Raw genomic sequence first — 20,936 nt, 5'->3', positions numbered from 1 at the left:
ACTTATGTTATAGTATTGTGTGCAATTTATGTTCACTCAGTAAAAGACAAAATCATACTTACTTGGTCAAATAAGTAGACAGTAACATCATCAAAGAAGGACACCACCTTCTTCTTGGACTCCAAGTCATTGCCAAGGTTATCGATACACTGGCTGGGCATCTTGAGAACGCTTCTGAGTTTATGAGCATCACTGCAATCACTCACAATGATGGGCACTGGTAGGATTTCATCTTCACTCTCCTCACTCTGTTCCTGGATACTGTAGGTGCGCAGTTCCTCATCTGATTCATCACTGTCCTCTGAATCTCTGTCCTCATCATCAGCTTCTCCTCTCTCCACTGGGGACATTCTTCCCTCAAGCAAAGGGGGAGGAGGAGGAGGAGATGTAGCACGTGTGGAGCTCTTGTGAAACTGAACTCCATATTTCGTGTTACCATCATGAGTTTCAGGCTTGTCAACAACCATATCAGTTGAAACATTCTTGTCAGATATAAATACCTCCACTTGGTCCTGAGCTGATAATGCAACAGAATAAGGGCTTGATGCTGCTTCCTCAGTAACTTGATTTTCCTGGTTGACTTCATTTGCATCGATAAAGCTATCAGGACTTGTTTCAACATTTCTGTCTTCAACTAAATGTGTAGTTGTTGATGGTTTAAAAGCAAAGGTGGTCTCTGTCTCCTCAGTTTTGTGATTTTCTTGCTTGGTATCAGTAAATGGCAAGGCAGTTAGATCAGATAATTGATTCTCAGATGGCACTTCTTGTGGGTCGTCAGAATTCTGGTCACAGTCTTCCTCTTGGAGAGCGTCATTTATAGGGAATTTACTCCTCTCAGGGGATACAGAGAAAATAATTGTTGGTTCAGGAGAACTTAGGGAAACATTTTCATCTTCCTTTGATGGTAGAGTTCTTTCTGTCCCTTCCTGAATATCATTATATAAAATTTCACTTTTTTCTTCTGTTTTCAGAACATTTGACTTTTCTTGGTCTTGTTCTACCACTGGTTTTGGTAATGTTTTTTGGTCTATGGCTTGCATTCCTTCCTCCTCCTTTCTTTCAAAATCATCCTTACCTTTTACTCTGTCTTCATCCTTCTCTTTCTCTTTTCCTGCATCTGTATCAGAAAAATAAGCAGAATCTCTATATGGGGTTTTTTCACTGAGTACAGTAAGTTTTTCACAGCTCTCAGATGTTGTCATGATGTCTTCTTCCTCCACATCCTCCACATTCTCTTGTGTGTCAGCCCCATCTTTTCCTTTTTCTTCTATGACTGGGCTTGAGTCAATGACTGACATGCCAAGTGGCTGTATGAAGGTCTTGGTGTCTTGTGGTTCAAGGGGTTCTTTGAGGACAAATTCAGGAGACTCGTTATTCTCTGTGTCATAGCCACTATCCACAGTTCTAGGGGAATTTGAAGGATGGAGAGAGGCTGGGCTTAGAGTCTCAATGGAGCCTGCAGTTGATGGTAGATCTATGGAATCCATGGAGTCGGGTGTACCAACTTGCTTTTGCATTGACTTGATTGAAGGGGAGCTGTAGTCAGTTGTCTCGGCATATTCTCCTGCAAAGTTTTCAAAAATCCCAGAGGTGATATCTGTTATGTCATCATCACTACAATTATCAATATCCACTGGGCTGGTGCTGGAATGTCCATGTTCCACACCACTGTCCACCATCCTGCTTCTGTCGGATTCAGGCTCTGTGGAAGAGACCTCAGTAACGGGTTTCTCCACCTGTTCGGTTAAGGTTAAAACTTCTGCTTTAATATTTATTTGACTTATATTTTGTTGTTCAGTACTGTCTTGTTTATACACTCCTTCTCTGACCCCAGTGTCAATGTATTCTGGATGTTCAGCCTGTTTTAAAATGTCTTTTGTTGTCGCTGATTTGGAAATTAACTGGGCAGTAGGTAAGTCAGCTTGGCTTACTTGTGTGTTCCTGCTGGGTATGCCTGTGGTTTTGTCAGGAATATTGTCATTCATGAAACAATTTCGTATTAATGACCCTGTAAGTGGATCTACAAAATGGGAGTTGCTCAAAGCCTGACAACAAGGTACAGGGTATACCTCTGCTTCTCTGGGTTCATGACATAGATGAATATATGAGCTGCAGTCTCCCGAGGATGCTGATGCTTGTCTCCCATGCACAGGGCATGTGTTGCTTTTGGGTCTGCCTTCCATGTAGTTAAGCATTTTACTTGAGCGGTATGGGAGACTATGACTCTCTGGCCATGCATCCTCAACATCGGTCATTGGCATCGTGTAATGAAAGTCTGCATATGCATCTTGTTTTGATGAATGTTTTGCAGATTGATTGGTGGACCAGCCCATTGCCTGTCTTTCAATGAATAGATCCTCTTCTTCTTCTGATTCACTGTCGTCTTGCCCCACAAACACAGCTCCCCCTGATTCAATGTCAATACACACGGAGTGCTTCCCTGGCATGATCTTTCTTAGGGAACCCATCATGTCATAATATCCTCCAGTTACATTCTTCCCAATTATGGACCCTTGGCTGCTCTCTAGGTAAGGGTCAACATAGCCCTTTGGGGGGCTGACAAGAGAGGGTGGGATCCCTAAGGGTTCCTCTAGCTCACCTAGTGCCCGTCTTAGGCTTCGAGACCCCCAGCTCTCCCTCATGGGTTCTGATGGGCCTCCAATCAGGTAGTGGTCCATACCCAGGGATGGCGAATTTTCATAGTAATAGCCCCCATCCCTGTCTTTGTATGATACATAATGACCTGACTCCCAAGGCCTAAGTGGACTGGAGTCAGATACCTGACCTAGAAGGGGCTCCATAATTAGGGACATGGTTGGACTGCTGTCTGAGTCATAAGCACTGCTTTTGAGGATGTCAGCTGACCAATATGTTTCAATTGGCTTGCTTTTAGAAGGACAGTTCATACAATCCCCTGAGTCTCCACTACCAGTGAGAAAGCTGCCGTTGCTGCCCCCAAATTCAGGGCTATATGTACACATTGTGTATTCCATGTCAATATTGCATTCTACTGGCTCTTCAATACGAATGTAATACTCACTATTCACTGATGGACTATGTGCACTTAAAACTGGAACAACACCGCGAGTGTGTAACTGCTTGGGGTCATAGAACTGAGGAGAGACCCCTAAGGTGAGTCCATCAATTCCACATCCGCCTACCATACCGCCTGGAGGGTAATAGACCTCCTGGCAATGGGGATTCCCTTGACCTAATGTTCCAGTAGTGGATGAGGATGGATAGGGTTGTTTGGCTCTTGCTTGTTCCCATTTGTATTCAAAGTTTAGGCCATGACTGGTCTCAGTAATTGTGAGAATGTCATCTCCTGACTCAGACTGGTAGCCATCACCAGCTGAAAATTGCTCCAGTAAAGGGAATGAGGATTGTGGCATCTCCAGGTTTAGAGGCCCAGCCCCATGCAGACTACCATGAGTCATGTTAGGTCTCATTGAATTCCAGCGCCTCTCAAAATCTTCTTCAGCCTCACTGGCACCTTTGGCACACAGGTAACTGAGCAGTAGGTGAACTTCCTCAGCATTAGGCCTCTGGTCTGGCTGAAGCCAACAGAACTGCATCACTTCATACCTAATAAAGGTTACATAAACAAAATTATAGACAAAAAACAGTCAGTGTAAATAAATTACAATGTTATGTATAAATGTGTGTTTACATGATTTGTTATTGCGTCCTCATGAGGAACATGTGCATGTTGCATGTATTATTTCAACCACTCACCAGCGATCAGAAAGGGGAAACTGGAGCAGTGGCTTTGGCAGTTTAAGTTGTTGGTCCTTCACAGCATAGCTTAGGACCTGCCGATCAGAGTAATGTCGATAAGGCTGGTTCCCCAACTCGAACAGCTCCCAGATTGTTACTCCCAGAGACCTGAGATGCATAAAGTAAGAAGCATGAAAGTACTTCTGACAAGGTTAGAACCATCCTTGCCCAGGGGCCTAAGAGAATATAAATAGGTTTCTGATTACTGAATGCAACTGTGCAATCACAGGCACACGTGAGCTTTTGTAATGGGTAGCTAGTGCTCTCCTTACAGAATGTCAAATTTTACTGTGATGGGCTGCTAAAATAAATATAGTGGCATTATGTATATTCCAAGTAAACATATTGGACTTGGCTGATAATAGAACTAGGCAGGGACTACCAGTGACGATATTACCAGAAAATAGAGCAAAAATCCCATTAAAACTTCCATTGATTCATCTTTATCCTGATTGCAGACATCAAGAATCCAGCGTCAATCAACACAGAAACACACCTTGCATAAGATGTCAAACACACTCTCACACTGATTTACACCTAGGGGCATTCTAGCATACCAATCAATTCATCTGTTCTCTGATCTCTGACTGTTTTTGAAGGAAGGAAATAGATAAACCTAGAAAAACCAAGTGCACATGGAAGCAGAAGCAAAACTAAGCTCAGGAATGAGAAGACAATTCTATTCACTACACCAGGGCAATTCCCCACTCCTGCCCCAAATAAACCACTTCCTCTTTCAATGCCCTTAATGTTTACTTGCAATGCTTTTTTTTTCGAACAATTTTTAATTTAAGATTTTTAATGGTTTAACTTATTGTAACTGTACTTTGTCTATGTTGTAAATGTGATGTATCATGTAAAATACTCTAGTCTAAGCTTCTGTGATCCATGCAATATACAATTTTAATAATACACATACAAAACACATGCAAGCGTAGAATGTGACTAATTAGTTAATTCTTACCAAATATTGCTTTGTTTTGTTTGGTCTGCTACCAAGAGGTTTCCATGAACTTCATCAACCAGTTCAGGGGCAATCCAGCGTAATGGTACCCAGGACTGATCTCCTGTCACAAAGTAATCGTCCTGTGGAGTATAAACAAATACAAATACATTATTGGGAATAAATAAAATGCGTTCTGAATAGTGTTTTTTATATACAAGGAGAAAACGTTTACACAATATCTGGTTGAGGGTGTTGGGTACAAGTGATAGTTTCTGGCATAAGCTTAACAAACAGTAACCAGATCTGTGTGTAATGCCTGGTCAGAGTCAGGGTCCTTCGGAACAAGCTATTAGAACCAACTAAATTCATTAGAATATATTTAGGGTATATACAAACAAAAATAATAAATGTTTGAGTGGGACTAAAGGAAAACTCCCATGTACCGTACATCTATGCATTATGAACTCGACTGAAGTATCTTTGGTTAAGGAACTGTGAGTCAGAGACCGGCTGACAATGCTGGCATTTCTATTTCTGCTACCAAAGGCATATGGTAGGGTTTCTATTTAAATAAAAAATAAATGAATAAAAATTATTTTTAATAAAAACTTTTGGTTTAAGCCACTCCCACATCTCTTTAAAACCACTTGGGTGTTCAAATGTGGACTTAATTAATTATGTCGATAAAACCATAAACTGATTGACATTTACAGAAGACTTCAAGCACAGTGTGGTGATGTTACTCTTAGCCAAAGTAAAACATTTAAATTTGAGTGAAACACCTAATCCTAAAAAAATGATGGATAACTTGTCACCAACATGTCATCAAAGAGCTGTATCTGTCTCTCACCATTTACAAGCACATTACGGGAACTCAGCTGAAAGACATTGCTACATAGTACGATCCTGTTAATGCTCCAAACCATTTTCAAGTGTTTGGGGCATTAAAGGAGTTCCTGGGAGACCAGTGTTCCAGATGTGAAGCAGGCAGTCTGATGATGGCTCTGAAGTACTTAAAAAACTTTCTACTTTGATAATATCCAAGCACTAGTGCAATGGGGGGATAAGTGTGTTAATGTATTAGCGAATTATATTGAGAAATAAAGGAAGATCGTAATTCTCATAACTGTATTCTATTGCATAATTAGAAGTCCTGGTTTGACTTGAACACCCCTTATAGATACAGATGGATATATTTGGTGCACTAAACAAATACATGTACAGCTTAAAAACAAAGAATCAGCTTAAAAAAAAGTATCTAAAAAAAGTAGTACCTTATACTTGTTGTGTGACAGGCCATAATCACCAATCTTGACAGTAACATCTGATGTCAGAAGGCAGTTCCTTAAAGCCAAATCACTGTTCAAAATAAAATACACAGATATAATCACAACCCTGAAATGATAATACATTAACTGCCAATGTAAGAAATTTATATTATTATTATCAATAATTTAAAAAATATATTCTTTTTTAGAAAATAATCATGTCTCCATGAAGATAAGTGGTAACCCCCAGCAACAAAATCACTGATGCTGGAGTAGCAGAGGCACACTCAGGCAGCATCAGGATATTGTTACAGGAAGCTTCCAAGTAAATATCATTCTGGTGCAAGGTGCAAGGCAACAGTGCTAACCCTTACGCAACTGTGCCACTGGTTTTCCTAAATCCTAAATCATCCTATAAATACACGTCTTTCCTGATTCCTAATGGCTCCATACTGGCAGGTCACCTGTGGCTGTAGTCATGTTTGTGGAGATGCAGAAGGCCAGAAGCGATCTGACAAGCCATTCGTTGAAGAAGCAGTGGATCAGGAGCGACAGATTCCGCTGCTCTGCAACTGCGCAGATAACCTTTGACATCACCCTGTTACCATGGAGAGAAGACACACAGAAAACAACATGTAAAAGTAGGCACTGGTTTGCATAAAAAAAATACAAAGACATTAATTTGCGATGATGTCAGACTGTTGTATTTCATTGAGCCACCAGAGGGCAATGACTTTACACCACACATTCAGTAAAGATCGTAGAGTATGAATTTACTTATACAGTAGATAGTTAAATATATAAATGTTTATGTATTTTTTTTTTATATTTCCATAGCATACAGTACCGGTCAAATGCTTTGACACACCTACTAATTCAATGTTTTTGTTTAGTGATTTATTTTCTACATTCTAGATCAATACTGGAGATTTTAAAACATATTGTGAAATAAGACATATGGCATTAGATAATTAGGTACCAAACAACAGTCAGTTGTTATTTTAAGACAAGGAGGTCAGCTGTTTTGGAACAGTTCTTGCAAGAACAGTTTTGTCAAGTGCATTTGCAAAACCGATGATGAAACTGGCTCTCATGGAGACCATCCAGAGAAAGCAAGACCAAAACTTACCATTGCTGCAGAGGAGAAGTTCAGGTAAAGTTAGTATGAAGGTTTTACAAAGCACACGTAGCAGACTATCAACTGTTTAAAGGGTATTATTTTGGATGCCTTCAGCATTGTTGGATGCATTCACGGTGTAGAAAGAAATAAAAATCATGATAGTAGAAATTAGTTCCAAACATTTGACTGATAGTTTTATGAATAGAAATGCATTATAACAAACAAATAAATATATAAATACAATTTTGAGAGAGGTTACAGACTTTGATAGTATAACTTCCCCAACAGACATGGCTGCTGGTATGATGGCTTGAAAGGAGGAATATAACTGGTGTTTATTAAGAAGCAATGTGTGCCATATTGACAATTATTATTATTATTATTATTATTATTATTAATAATAATAATAATAATAATAATAAGAAGAAGAAGAAGAAGAAGAATTATTATTATTATTATTATTATTATTATTAATAATAATAATAATAATAATAATAATTATTATTATTATTATTATTATTATTATTATTATTATTATTATTATTTGTCTAGTTTCCATTTATACTAGTCAGAGATATGGCTTTTTGTTTATTTATTTATTTATTTATTTGTTTGTATTCTGATCTATCTAGCTAGCTAGCTACTGTTTCTATAGTCATTTTATACAGGTCAGGATAAAAGCTTTATGTATTGTTTGATTTGATTGTTTAGAGATGTATGAATGTTCTACATACATTTTTCCGTTTGTCATTTTTTTCTTCCTCATATCTATATTTGCAAATTCCCTGCTTTTCCAGGCTACTGATAAATGTACGTTACATGGCTACCAAGCCAAAATTAGTAACTCTCTAACCGTAGTTCAGATTTATGTGCCGTTTGAGGTTTCCAGAGGCTTTTCTACAGACTGCTGGATCTCAAGTACCCACCAAAGGACAGAACTCCATGATCAGCAGGTAGGGCGTGACCTCCGTGCACTGAGCCAAACACTGCACTAGAGCAGGATGCTGCAGGGACCTGAGACACGAGAGAACATACAGTAAGTCACTGAGTGAGAACACTATTTAAATGCAAAGAAAGAAAACAGCAATGGAAAATTATCATATTTGCAAAACTGTTCTTTCTATTTTTTATACCTAATTTAGTCGCATCTAATTCCCCCCATCACTAGGGGGCTTCCACATTAAGGCTACTACTGCCAGTCAGTCAGGGAGGGACGAAGAATATCACGTGTTTCCTCCGAACCACATGATGCCAGCTTGGAGGAGGCATAACACACTCAGAGGACAGCGCTATCCGGCTTGCGTGAGCTCACGGGTGCTCATGATCTCACTCATGATCGGCTGTTGAGCTGTGAATAATGTGAGAGCCCTAAGCACCTCCCATTCCACCCAGCTGAGAGAGCTCGGCCAATCAGCTCCCTCTAGGACCCTGGCTGCGAAAGCTGACAGCATCACCCGGGGATCAAACTAGTGATCTCCACATGATAGGGAGAGCGCGCTACAGTACCACTGCGCCATTCGGGGGCGCAAAACTCTGCATGATCAAAAGTGATTTCAAGACACATGTCTAAACATAAAAATCTATGTCAAGTGGGGAATGTTTTGCTTTACCTGTAAGGCTGTGCTTCCTCCAAGAAATGCATCTGTTCCTGAATACCAGCACTCGTCTTGAGCTCCTTCACCACCACCTGAGTACTGCTGAGACCAGAGGTCACCTCCCCCAACAACACCTGTGGACACACGATACATACACACAAACAGACATATGCACGAACACACACACACCCACGCACAAACATGCCAACACACAAGAAATAGACAACACATATAACAACAGATACAAAAAGAGGAGATAAACAAAGAGCACACACACACACAAACACACACGCACATTTGAATGAACAAGAGGGGCAAAATGAAAATATATATATATGTATATATATTTTATAAATAATTCTTTTGCAAATTACCTTAATAAGGACAGAAAAACAGGATTTGTGATAACACAAACATACACATATACACAAGACGTAGGACATGAATGATCATGCAGAAAAGACAAGGATACACACACACCCACACGCACGCACACGCACATACATGGACATACCCAGTCAATGGAACAAATTGAGGTAGTGTAAATGTATATGCATTTATGTGTGTAGAAAGACAGAAACAGAGAAAGAGAAAGAGAGAGAATGAGAATGAAATCATTAGGCACACTGTATATAAAAACTAGTATTCCAATTTTGCACATTAGAAGTATGTAAGCAGTGCAGAAATCTTTTTTCATAAAAGCAATGGTGAAAAGTTTATCAAAGGCTTATGTGAAAACTCCAAAGTAGAATGTTTTCTTGATATGAAAGAAATACGACAACATTAATAAAAAAATGACTGTATGATAAGACTCTTTTATTCTTATCTTGCATGTTATCAGTCTGTTTTTATTAAGAGCACATTCCAGACAAATTGTTAAAGGTGTAAATCGCCAGGGTTCTCAGATCACGGCAAAATGACTATTTATATGTTAAAATCCACAATCCAAAAATGTATGGAATTACTCTTTGTTTTCGCAGCTGTTTGATGCACAGACATTTGTAATTTACAAAATATGCCTTTATCTAATCATCAGCTACAGACATAACCTGCGCCTTAATCCCTCCTTTCCCTTTCCTAATCTCCTAACAGATGTTGTTCTGTACATTGTAGATATACTGTAACATCTGCACATATACTTTCCTTTTTCGCACCCCAGCCTATGTTTGTAAAAATGAATAAATTTTGTCAACACCAAGCCATACTGTACCAGTCCAAACAATGTTTACTCGTGGACCTGTTTTTCCACCCACAATCTCGCTTTAAAACTAGCCCATACAGTCCCTTATAACCCATGTCCATCATGTTACATATAACCACTTACTGTTTATATGATCAGAAGGATCCATGTTGGAACATGGGCTTTGTCAATATGTAAAGTGTATTAGAATGGCAAAATTTTATGATTCGAGAGGAGTATTATGTAAACCCAAACAAAGGAAAGGATGCCATAAAAGTTCAATACTTTATAAATGTGGTGTTAGACAAGACAATTAACCTTTTAGAAGATGTTAAAAAGATCACAGATACAACATATCACAAACAGATAATGAATAACGAGGCTTATACTGTTTTCTTTCTTTCATGTAACGGCAGTGTGCTTACAGTGCTTGTATTGTATAGTCTAGTGAAGCTACCCGTCTTATAACGTGCTAATATAGGTTTGCAGTTACAAAGAAAGCTTAAACAGTTCTTTAAAATTCACTTAAAGAAGTCTTTAAAAGCCCAAACTGAACACCTGACATTATTCCGAAAGCAGTCAGAAAGCAGAGTGGCAGTAAAGGTTTGATTTGTGTACCTACAGTACAGCAGGCAAACGATATAACTAATAAACAGTAAATAACGCTTACCTTGCCGAACCATCCATGCCCAATCTCTTTAATGTACAGCAAACTGTGGCGTGATGCATCTGCTGATTTCAGGAGTTGGACTGCAGATCCGACAAAAAACATGCAACTTAATATTAGCAAAAATTTAATAGAGACAAGTAAAAAATATATAATAATAGATTCTAGTTTGGAAATTACCAAATATCTGTCATTAGTGATGTGCACAATCCTGGTTGAAGGATAAAAAAAGATAACTTTTTCCTTAAACCTGTATCAGCCTCCAAAAATGCGACCCAAACACGATACTCTCTTTATTTGTAAGACACTTGAACTATACAATGCAGAACTGAAGAGAGTGCAGATAGGAGAAAATCCTCCTGTTAAGTTGAGCTGATTAAATGCCATGGCTCCAAAATGCTGACACTGTTTTCAAGCAGAAGCAAAATTCCTGAGAAAAATTCAAACTGCAACCAAAAGATCACTCATAAAACACACTGCTGTTTTTGCTATAATGATTGCAGCCATTCACCTTCATCGCAGTACTCTAATTAAAAAAAGAAGAAAAAAAAAAAGAAAAGAACCACATAGAGCAAAATGTTGTGGAAAATGCGCTCAGCTTCACGGAACTGCGAATGAAGGCTTACTGCTGTGTCGACTCAATGCACATCTTTATCCTTTCCCAATCAACCAGCGCCATCTAATTCAGCAGCTCTAGCACTAGTAACATAACAATATCTCTGTCTCTCCCTCACTTTTACTAGACAGATGTATCTTTGTGAAAGTGTGACGTCTCGTCTTTGTGACATCCATATTTTACGCCCATGTCATGTTCCAGTGAGCAGTCGTCAGTCATTCCGCTTTTTCTTTGGAGAATCGGGGTCTTTGTCCTGCCTCTGCCACCGCTTGGTACCCTCGAGAGCAAGGGAGACACTTGGAGTATTGTTTTCAAAGCTATTAGGCTCAGATGGCTTCAGCATTCTTGATGAGGGCGGGGCGATGTTGCCCTTGTGCCCTCTGGCATGTCTGGATGAGGGCATGAAGAAGGGCCTCAACGAAGAAGAATAGTAACTTGTGTGACAGCATAGGAAAAGATAGCTACTGGGTAACTTATTGGTGACAGAAGTGCCTTTTATTAAACCATAGTCAGGAATCGATGATGACATTTTTCATTGATCCTTTCTTTTTTACATATTATAAATGTATTATGCTTCATTATGTGTTGTGTTCAAGGCCTGTCCACGCCTGTGAGGACCAAAAGCCAGCCAGTCTGGCCCGATACCACAGAAAAGCTAATGCACCAGAAACTGCCAAATAAAGCCTGAAAGGTATCAGTATACCCAGTGAATCACAGCCCATGACGCAAGGGCCCAGCAGGCAGGGAGCCCAAATCCACCGGTCCAGCTTCCAAATTCCATAAATCCCAATTCCTTCAAGCACCATGTGCATGAACAAACAAGCCTGTTCTGTGAAGACCCCACCCCGTAATCTAGATTTCCCAAAGGATCCACTGCAAGTTCTGGTGCCAGATACCACAGCACACCCTCAGAGGTCTTGTGGAGTCTTCATGCCCCGAGGGTCCAGGTGGCACAAGGGGAACCTGAATCCCAGGTGGTTTTGACATTAATGCTTCTAAAGCTATGGCTGATATATGCTCTTTTCCACAGTGCAAACTTCATTAAATCATCTTAAACATTTAGAGAACATTTTGAAATCTTTTTGTACAACAACAACAAGTGGTAGTCCAAGTGCTGAAGAAACAGATACGCCTTGAGTTTCTACACACAATGTTTGCTGAACGAGATCCTTACACAACATCATCTTTGTAGAATGATAATCAAGTCAAGGTTAGAAAGACATTCCCATGCCGCTTTAGTGAAATATACAGCATTCACAGTTTCTGAAACTAGAGATGTCAAAATGTGTTTGTTTTTTTCCCCTCTCTTACAGTTCTGTTTAGCAAAATTCAAACACACCAACAAGCTCCCTAGAATGCAACACATAAGGAATCATACAAGACGATTTAGGACCTTGGAGAAAGAACAGTTTAAGATTAATGGATTATTTGATCTGGTTGTGAAATGCCTTTGGCCGTGATCCTGTCTACAGGAAGCAGAGTGAGAACAAATCAAGGTCTACAGGATCAGCTCAAGTGTGTAACCTTATTAAATATTAAATATCTCTATCTAAAAAATATAGTTTCTATATAATCTAGGGACATTCAATTTTTTTGGAAGGCTGTTCTCCCTGGCATTAGATAACATTATTCTGTTTCAATTATAATGGAAAATTATTTTCTCATCTTCTATCTTTTTTGCAAAAAAAAAAAAAAAACATCCCATCTTGAATTTAGAGGAGTTCACACCCCTGTGTTGTAAAATAACACACAGGTCTATTAAACACTAATAAGCATTACACAACAGCATGTGTTATTAATATTAATGCATTGCTGGAAGGACCTTTCAGCTCGGAGTGAACGGTTAAGTGGGTGTAACCACAAACGAGGTAGTGTGACTCTTCTTGTGTATACGGATGACCATTAAATGGTTTGACATGTACTACAAAGAGTAAATAAATTGGACAAGTCTAACCACACTAGTTAAGAGAACACACACACACACACAGATTTCTCACATTTGTCTTACTATTCTTATGAGAACCTTAAATTTGCATCAATAATCATCAAGCTAGTTTATACTAAGCCTAAACTTAAATCTATCCTTAACTCCATATAAAATTTTATATTTAAAGATAAGAAAGAGAGATGGGAATATCCCGTCAGATGCTACCTAAAGCTGTAGTGTTCGACTTTGAGTGTCTGTAGATTCTACACATAAGGCCAATGTCTAGGGATGTGTGTGCTCCCTAAAGTATACAGCTGTGATAGGGTGTGTACTTAAGGAAACTCACCCACACACACACAGACACACCCGTTTCTCTTTTTCAGTTACTTTCAAAAAAAAAAAGAAGAAAAAAAAGGAGCTATCAGGAAAAACACAATATTTCTTGGCCCTATCAGGGTAAATGAAAGAAAACTGATGAAACTAATGTTCATGAGTTCACAGGTTACAAATCAGTTCTGCATTCTCTACCAGAGTGACATCATCATAACCACTCCTTACATGGCATCATTGTTTCAGCAATGTTCATAAAACAAGCACACATTCCATATGTTCTAAATATCATCTGGAAAATCTTGTCTGGGGAGCTCACAGGAAACAATCTGTCTATGGAGCAGTTATTATCCAAATACACTTACAATGCATTGCATGCTTCCATCAAGTATTCTTGTATGAATATTACGAAATCGCAGTTACAGGGAAACTTGTGAACTTGAAACAAACATGTGCTTCATCATCGTTTGTCTTAAAAGGCTGCTTCTGTCAACTTTTTTTAATCATCAGAACATCAAACTTGTTTTATTTCTAACATTGAGAGACACCTGTACAGTAAGCTAATGATGCAAACAAAAATGTAAACAGAAGACCCTTTCTATGTATGCAATACTTTTCCTTCTAGCTATGATATGAAATTATGAAAGTAAACAATTCATGCTTTTGGCAATTTGTTACATCTGTTGTACAAGAACAGAAATGACAAAGCAAAAAGTAAATTCTGCATACTTAACATTTACATACTGTATGGCCTTTGACTTTTTTGCCTACATGATGTTTTAATACTCTTATGTGATCATACCAATGAACGACAGAGAGAGAGAGAGAGAGAGAGAGAGAGAGAGAGAGAGAGAGAGAGCATAGATGGATATTTTCTATGGAACTGATTTTACAAATGCTCCTGAATGCCAAAGATTCCAAGGAGAATTTATGTAGGCCTGAAGGGGCGGCATTATGCAATAGGCAGATGTTTTATTGGAAAGAATGTATGAGAGAGAGAGAGAGAGAGAGCGAGAGAGAGAGAGAGAGAGAGAGAGTTATGAGTGTAGATAGGGACACCAGAGTAGACATGCTTGAGAGTGAGAGCCATAAACACAAGCTCCATTCAAGACGCAGCACTCTTACACTTTTCGTCTGTTCTCTGCTCTGAAATCCAAAGACCTGACTGACACAGCTATACTTATTTCTGCCAAAAATATGAACACTAAGGCAGAGCGCAGCAGTAACACAGTTCATGACCGCTGCTTTTTCTGTCGGTGAAGATGTTTCCATGGATAAAAGCATGGTGAGAGATATTCCCAGAGACATAATCTATTTAATGTACAAACTACTGTGTATGTACACAGATCTTTAAAATAACTCTATCACCTAGCACAGGTTTTATAGTAAATCTATGAGGGGTGTGCTGTGCTGTCTGGCTCCAGGATGTTAGTGGTGGATCCTTCGGGTGCTGTGGATTACAGGGAGGGAACTCTGTGCATCGGACTTCTTTATTTCATAGTTACTCAATCGGAATGGGAACTCTCTGCTGGGCCCCGTGTGGGGCAGGCTGTGGTGCGCTGGGTGTTCTGGTGCCTTCCTGTCGAGTTGTGCTGCATAGGCTTTGCTATTGGATCGAACCGGATAGGGTTTTGGTCCCTAGGCATAAACAAGCACTAGATGCCTATGATCCTGTCACCAGTTTACAGGTATATAATTGATGATTCAAGTTATTATAGCACTATTATGAAATTTAATCAAATGAAATTAAACATCCCCTTAGCAAATGTTTTCAGTAGTTGTTTCCACTGCAAATATCCTGTGCAAAACCCTTCTTAAAGGAAGTGAAGCATAACTGAAAATTTACTACAATCCTTCAATGTTCCAGAGCAGAAACAGTAGTTTAAAAATCTCTGTTACTGGTTAAGGTTCCTTTTGGTCTATTCCACTAGCTCATTATTTGTTTTTTCAAAATCCCTACCAAATGTTTTTACGTCAACATCATGTCTCATGTGATTTCATTCGATGTATTATTTTGTTCTCAATGCAGACATGATTTGAAGTTATGTACTGTAGCTCACTTCATGGATGAAGAAACAGGTAAGTAAGTAAAAAAATAAAAAATATATAGGAAATGAAAAAGTAAAACCTGGCTAAGCATTGAATTTTAACCAAATAGTACAGTATACGTACTGTATCCAGTCAATTCTAAATGAGGGAGTGACAATGTGTAGCATTCAATTTGGAATTCTTTTCATCTGTAACAACTTAATAAATAAATATAAGCTTTTTCATGGCTGTATGTTAAAGTACAATCTGTAAAATGTAAAAAAAAAAAACATTTTGTGCAAGCAATTTGGTTCTTGTTTAGCAACCTTATGTTAAAGTTGACATACAAGAAGTGCAATGTTAAGATGATTCTGCTCTCAACAAACATATAGATTTTTTAATCTGCCCTGATAAGATGTAATTTAGTGAAACTGCATTGTTATGCTTGTTAGTACACACTAAGTCTCTTTAATCTGGAGGTTTTGATTAAGGTTTTAGATAATCTCTACCAAAACAAAACAAGAAAATCAATGCTGGCTCAATGCTATTTGTTTATACCATCTTTTTATTATATTCTTTCTTTATTACAGTTTGTGAGCACCGAGGTTGGCGTTAGAAGCGGGATGGGATACAGGTGACTGTACCTGAGCGGCTGGGTTGTTTGGCGACAGGCAGTGAGACTTCACTGAGAGGCAGGACGTAGACGTCAGGGCTGCCGGCAGAGGCTGGAGACGCCAGCGTCGACATGTCGGCCTGGTATTCATCTCCCTCTGCATTCTCAAACTCCTACATCAGCAGCGGACACAAAGAAGAAAACTCAGGTCAGACTCAGGGACTGGTGAGGGGGTTAGGGGGATGGGGTAAGGGCAATGCAGTATGATGTATTTGTAAGGGTTGATACAATCAACAATTACAAAAAAAAAATATTTATTATTGAATAGAAATTAATTGCATAGAAAATGTTTTCACTGTAATATACTCTATAGGACTTTAATATTTTACCTTACACAGTGACCTGCTTTCTGTGTAAGATCATGTTGATCCAAATGAAACAGGATATTTTCAATTTAGCATTTGCTCAACCCACATGAACTACAGTAACAAACAGTGCACTCTTTAATGTGGGCTCTCTAATATGACTTTAAGCAGGATATTATAAAATGCATGATAATAATAATAATAATAATAATAATAAAAGATTTTAAATGCAACTTCTCCCTAACTAAGTTTTTTTAAGGATAAGTGCATGGGGCACAGTAACCTACAGTATGTTTAATGTAGTCTATTTTAATCTTCAAACTTTGCCACCAAACAAAGATTTTCCATGTTAAAATGAAATATCTCAGCCCTTGCCATTATTTCTCAATGCCTGCTCGAACTACCAATGTAATTATTTATTTATATGCAAAAAACATTCTCAGGATTTTAAAAAATGAAAATGTAATCATCCTTTAACGGTCTAAAACAAAATGTTGGTGTATCCAATTAGAAAATTATTTATTTAATACTTCCAAAATCCCAAATGTATTTGACTGCTGCTATATGCATTATCATTTTTAATTTGCTCTCTTGCACATGAACACAACTGCCAGAAAAACAACAGGGCAGGACATTGTCCAATTACAGCTGTTTTATTCAATGGAAACAGTCACGGATCATATAAAATTTATAAGCATAGGTGTAGTCACGCTGCGTTATAAAGAGTCAGTGTAAAAGAAGAATAAAGATAAAAATTACAGATTATAGTACTAAAAATCTAAAATCTTTCTCCAGATGTTTTGTAAAAAGATAGCAACAGGACTTAACAGACTGCTGCGTTTTGGGGTTAAAGAAATGGAAAACACTGACCTAGAGAGGCTTATGTCCATTACTATACACACACTAATGCACAAAGGCCTACAGTCCTCTCTGGGACACCATGGTCCTCATCTTCACACGACCCCTCCGTGTTACACATCATTCCCAGCTTTTCCTGTTTCCCCTAGAGGGAATTAACCAAATTTATTTCTTTCATCCTTTCTTCCTTTCATTCTTTCATTAAAAATATGAGATATATCGCAGAAGTTAAATGAATGTATATCACCACACAATGTAAATCACATGAAATGCTCATTTAATCACTTTTATTTTATTTCATGAAACATGAAGCGCTTTATGGAGTCTCACAAGTCCCATGCAGCAAAGCAACACAGGAAATCTCTCACACAGGAAATCTTTTTGCTACTGAGAATCCGACATTGAGAGACATAATGAAAATCTCGAGGGATTCTTAGGCTAATTATGTGCATATGGGTCAAAACTGAGACGTGCCTTTTTCTAATGCCTGGAAGCTTTTCCTTTTACTTAAACATATTATTTTTTTTACAAATATGATTCATCCTTTACTTTATGGTCTTATTGCAGCATTTACAGGAAAATACTTTTAAAATTGAGATTTGGTTTAAATATGCATGCCTGTACCTGTTACTTGTCCCCCCCAAAAAATACAATCAGTTAAACTTCATAAAATCATTGTTTCATCCACAGAATGCCATAATCGTTGTCTGGTGTGTTGCTTAGCAACTATATCTTTGTAGTAATATATTTTTTTGCATGGCAGAAGAGTTGTTTACTTACTAGATAGATAAGGATATATATATATATATATATATATATATATATATATATATATATATATATATATATATATATATATATATATATATTTCAGATGGAATAAAACAAGAAGTCATGCGAAAAAAAAATATGAACTAAAAAAAATAAATTAAAAAATGAACCAAAAGTAAAATTAGATTTATGGTACCATACACCGACCAGCCAACACCACATAACATTAATGCACCAATGTTTATTATTGATTTTACACCAGTTAATTGGTGACCAAGATAACGGGCACCAAAGGCTTATTTATGCCCGTAGAGACCAAAGGCCAGACCGTCTGATCCGATACCAAAGAAGCACAACCACCAAACCAATGAAGCACAACTCACTGAAACAGACAATGCTGGCCAAAATAAAAAGGCGCGGGAACATGCACTGCACTGCAGTCTCCCGTGCATGGGCCCCAGCAGGCAAGACCCCAAGGCCCCATCCCACACCCCACAGCAACCAAAAGATCCACTGCCAACATCCTGGTGCCAGACACCATGGCACACCCCCAGAGATCTTGTGGAGTCATGCCCTCAGGGTCCCGAGCTGGAGGCCACACAATACTGGCCATTATGTTTCGCATTGCAATGTTAGGACTGAACCCGGTATATTCAATAGTGATAAATACTGAGTAGTTAGCTATGTGTATCATGCCGCAACTAGTGGGAAAATTGTTGTTTTCTAATAGGAATATTTTAAGCAAAAATACATATATCAAAGAGAATATTTAATTGTAACATACTGTATGTGCAGTGCATGCCAGTGCTCATGATTATAGTCAAATTTCAATTAAGAAATCCCAGCATCCAGTGGTTTTTAAATGCTCTCTCAGGCAGGATGTGCAGAAAAGATCAGAGAGAAAAAAAAGATTTTGGATCTGAGGATCTATTGTATGAGTTTACACACCCTGAGAGTTACCATGTATGTAGAAAGCAGGTATAATGCCATTTGGTTAGTTGCTGTGGCTCTTAATACAGGTCTGGCAGCAAAATAAACAAATAAATAAATAAATAAAATGTAATTAATTTCCAAAAAAAAATATATATATATTTATCAAATAATATTTCTCCATATGCTATTAATCCTTTTTAAGACCTGCTTTTGACCCAGCCTCGTGAAAATAGTATAAAACAGCTACTGTTATAAAAAATTATGGTTAATTCCAGTGACACTATAAATTCAAGCCTTTCTGTAAACATACTGAATATTACTTCAGTATAAACACAGCAATTCTGCCAGTTTGAGCTTTAAATGTCAAAAAATATATCCAACTTGATGTTTAGTATTATGAGTACTATAGTATTATAGATGTTACACATTGTGTGCATCTGGAAATTCAGCTTTTATTGGGTTTTATTTTTTTTAAGCAGACTTGTTTTACAAGTAGACAAATCTCCCTGTTAATAAAGCAGCATAACTCAAGACTAAAAGTAGAACATAAGCTTAAAATTAGTACAAAGCAGCACATACTCTTGTGACTTTTTAGTCTAACTCTTGCTAAATATGGACAACTGCGCACAGATCTTAACTCTGTCTATATGCAAGCCTGTGCCTTCTCCAGCATTAACAAACAGCATTATACAAAAATATTGAATAAAATGCTCAATCCACACAAAGGCTATGTTGGTCACTGCCGTGATAAAATGCTGAGATCACGAGAATAAAGAATATACTGTAAGAGCACTTGCTCAACATATTTTCTAGCATATTATACATAATAAATTTCATGCTTTGCTTACAGTAGTTTCCAAGCTAAACAGGGATTAAAGTATTTCCTCTCCCCCGCATAAAGAGAGCAATGCAGCATTCATGTGTCTCTTGCATAATTCATTGGGTATGGAACGACATATGGTGCACGAAGAAAGGGGGGGAAAAGCCACATAATTAACCCTCAAACCATCAAGTATTTAAACAACAGCCTCTGTATTCAGCAATTCCTTACAAAGCTTAGTTAATACATAAAAACAAAGAAATAATAAAAATTACAAGCTTACCTTGTCTCATTACTGATATCAGACCTGAGTTCCTTATTGTGTGCTAATGTCATTGCCATACCACCTGAGGGTACCTCTACTGTTCTGCACCGTCACTTTATAACTTCTGACCTAAATGTCCTGCTTGAAGTCGCCTCAGCATGAGCACCTGCATGGCTCTGTAAAATGGTACATTTCAGACGACCTAGCGGAGAGAGGTGCATAGCTGTGCCTCTAAAGGACCAGTCACCATGTGGACGATATTGTGCAGCTGACTTATAGGGAATGCAGAGAGAGGAGGGAGAGCAGAGCAGGAAATGTGGGAGGGAGAAATAAAACAAGAGCCAGACAGACATATTAAGAGGCAGATGAATGGGTGAACGCATGGACGGATAGATGGATGAATGGATGAAAGGAGGGGTGAAGTCCAGAGAGAAAAGAGACAGCAGCAGCTGAGAACACTAGCCAAAAAGAAAGGGGGGGGAGGGATGAAGTTTTACATTCTGGACTCATGACATCACTCACTTTTTCGCTATCCTTCCTTTCTCACCCTTTTTCACATCTGTAGAGCAGATCCCTTCCACGCATACACTATATACACACTTAAACTTTTGGAAAAGTCTCGCTTATTGTAGAAGGAAAAAGCCCTTTAGTTTTAATCAAGAGGCTCCACCGAATTCCCCCCTCCCCCCTCCCCTTATCCCTTTTTGCCTAAAGTTACACTTCTACTTCCTGTCACACCCAGTATGTGGGCAGTAGGTGCTCTATGTGTAAGCCAGATGTCACACATAGCACAATGTTTTACTCACATGTTATGTCCATGTACATAAATGTACATTTGTGTTTGAGACCTTGTGAGT

The 20,936-nt window shown here is 38.3% G+C and overlaps 1 protein-coding gene across 2 annotated transcripts in view; it reads right to left on the bottom strand.

Annotated features, from left to right (window-relative positions):
- aatkb (apoptosis-associated tyrosine kinase b) overlaps positions 1–20,936 on the bottom strand; it is a 61,174-nt gene that overhangs the window by 4,292 nt on the left and 35,946 nt on the right. The window contains exons 1-10 of one of the 2 annotated variants that reach the window (XM_053511378.1): positions 20,098–20,316; positions 16,099–16,240; positions 10,557–10,636; positions 8,722–8,840; positions 8,038–8,125; positions 6,456–6,589; positions 5,998–6,082; positions 4,742–4,863; positions 3,736–3,885; positions 63–3,585 (exon numbers count right to left, since the gene is read on the bottom strand). In XM_053511378.1, coding sequence (XP_053367353.1) covers positions 63–3,585; positions 3,736–3,885; positions 4,742–4,863; positions 5,998–6,082; positions 6,456–6,589; positions 8,038–8,125; positions 8,722–8,840; positions 10,557–10,636; positions 16,099–16,201 — 4,404 coding nt within the window. In that variant the 5' untranslated portion in view covers positions 16,202–16,240; positions 20,098–20,316. Of the gene's footprint in view, positions 1–62; positions 3,586–3,735; positions 3,886–4,741; positions 4,864–5,997; positions 6,083–6,455; positions 6,590–8,037; positions 8,126–8,721; positions 8,841–10,556; positions 10,637–16,098; positions 16,241–20,097; positions 20,317–20,936 lie in introns of those variants that run through there. The other variant, XM_053511377.1, reaches the window with a different exon arrangement.

The sequence above is a fragment of the Clarias gariepinus genome, chromosome 14, assembly GCF_024256425.1.
Source record: "Clarias gariepinus isolate MV-2021 ecotype Netherlands chromosome 14, CGAR_prim_01v2, whole genome shotgun sequence".
Taxonomy (NCBI): Eukaryota; Metazoa; Chordata; class Actinopteri; order Siluriformes; family Clariidae; genus Clarias; species Clarias gariepinus.
This window is presented reverse-complemented; position numbering and strand designations above follow the sequence as displayed.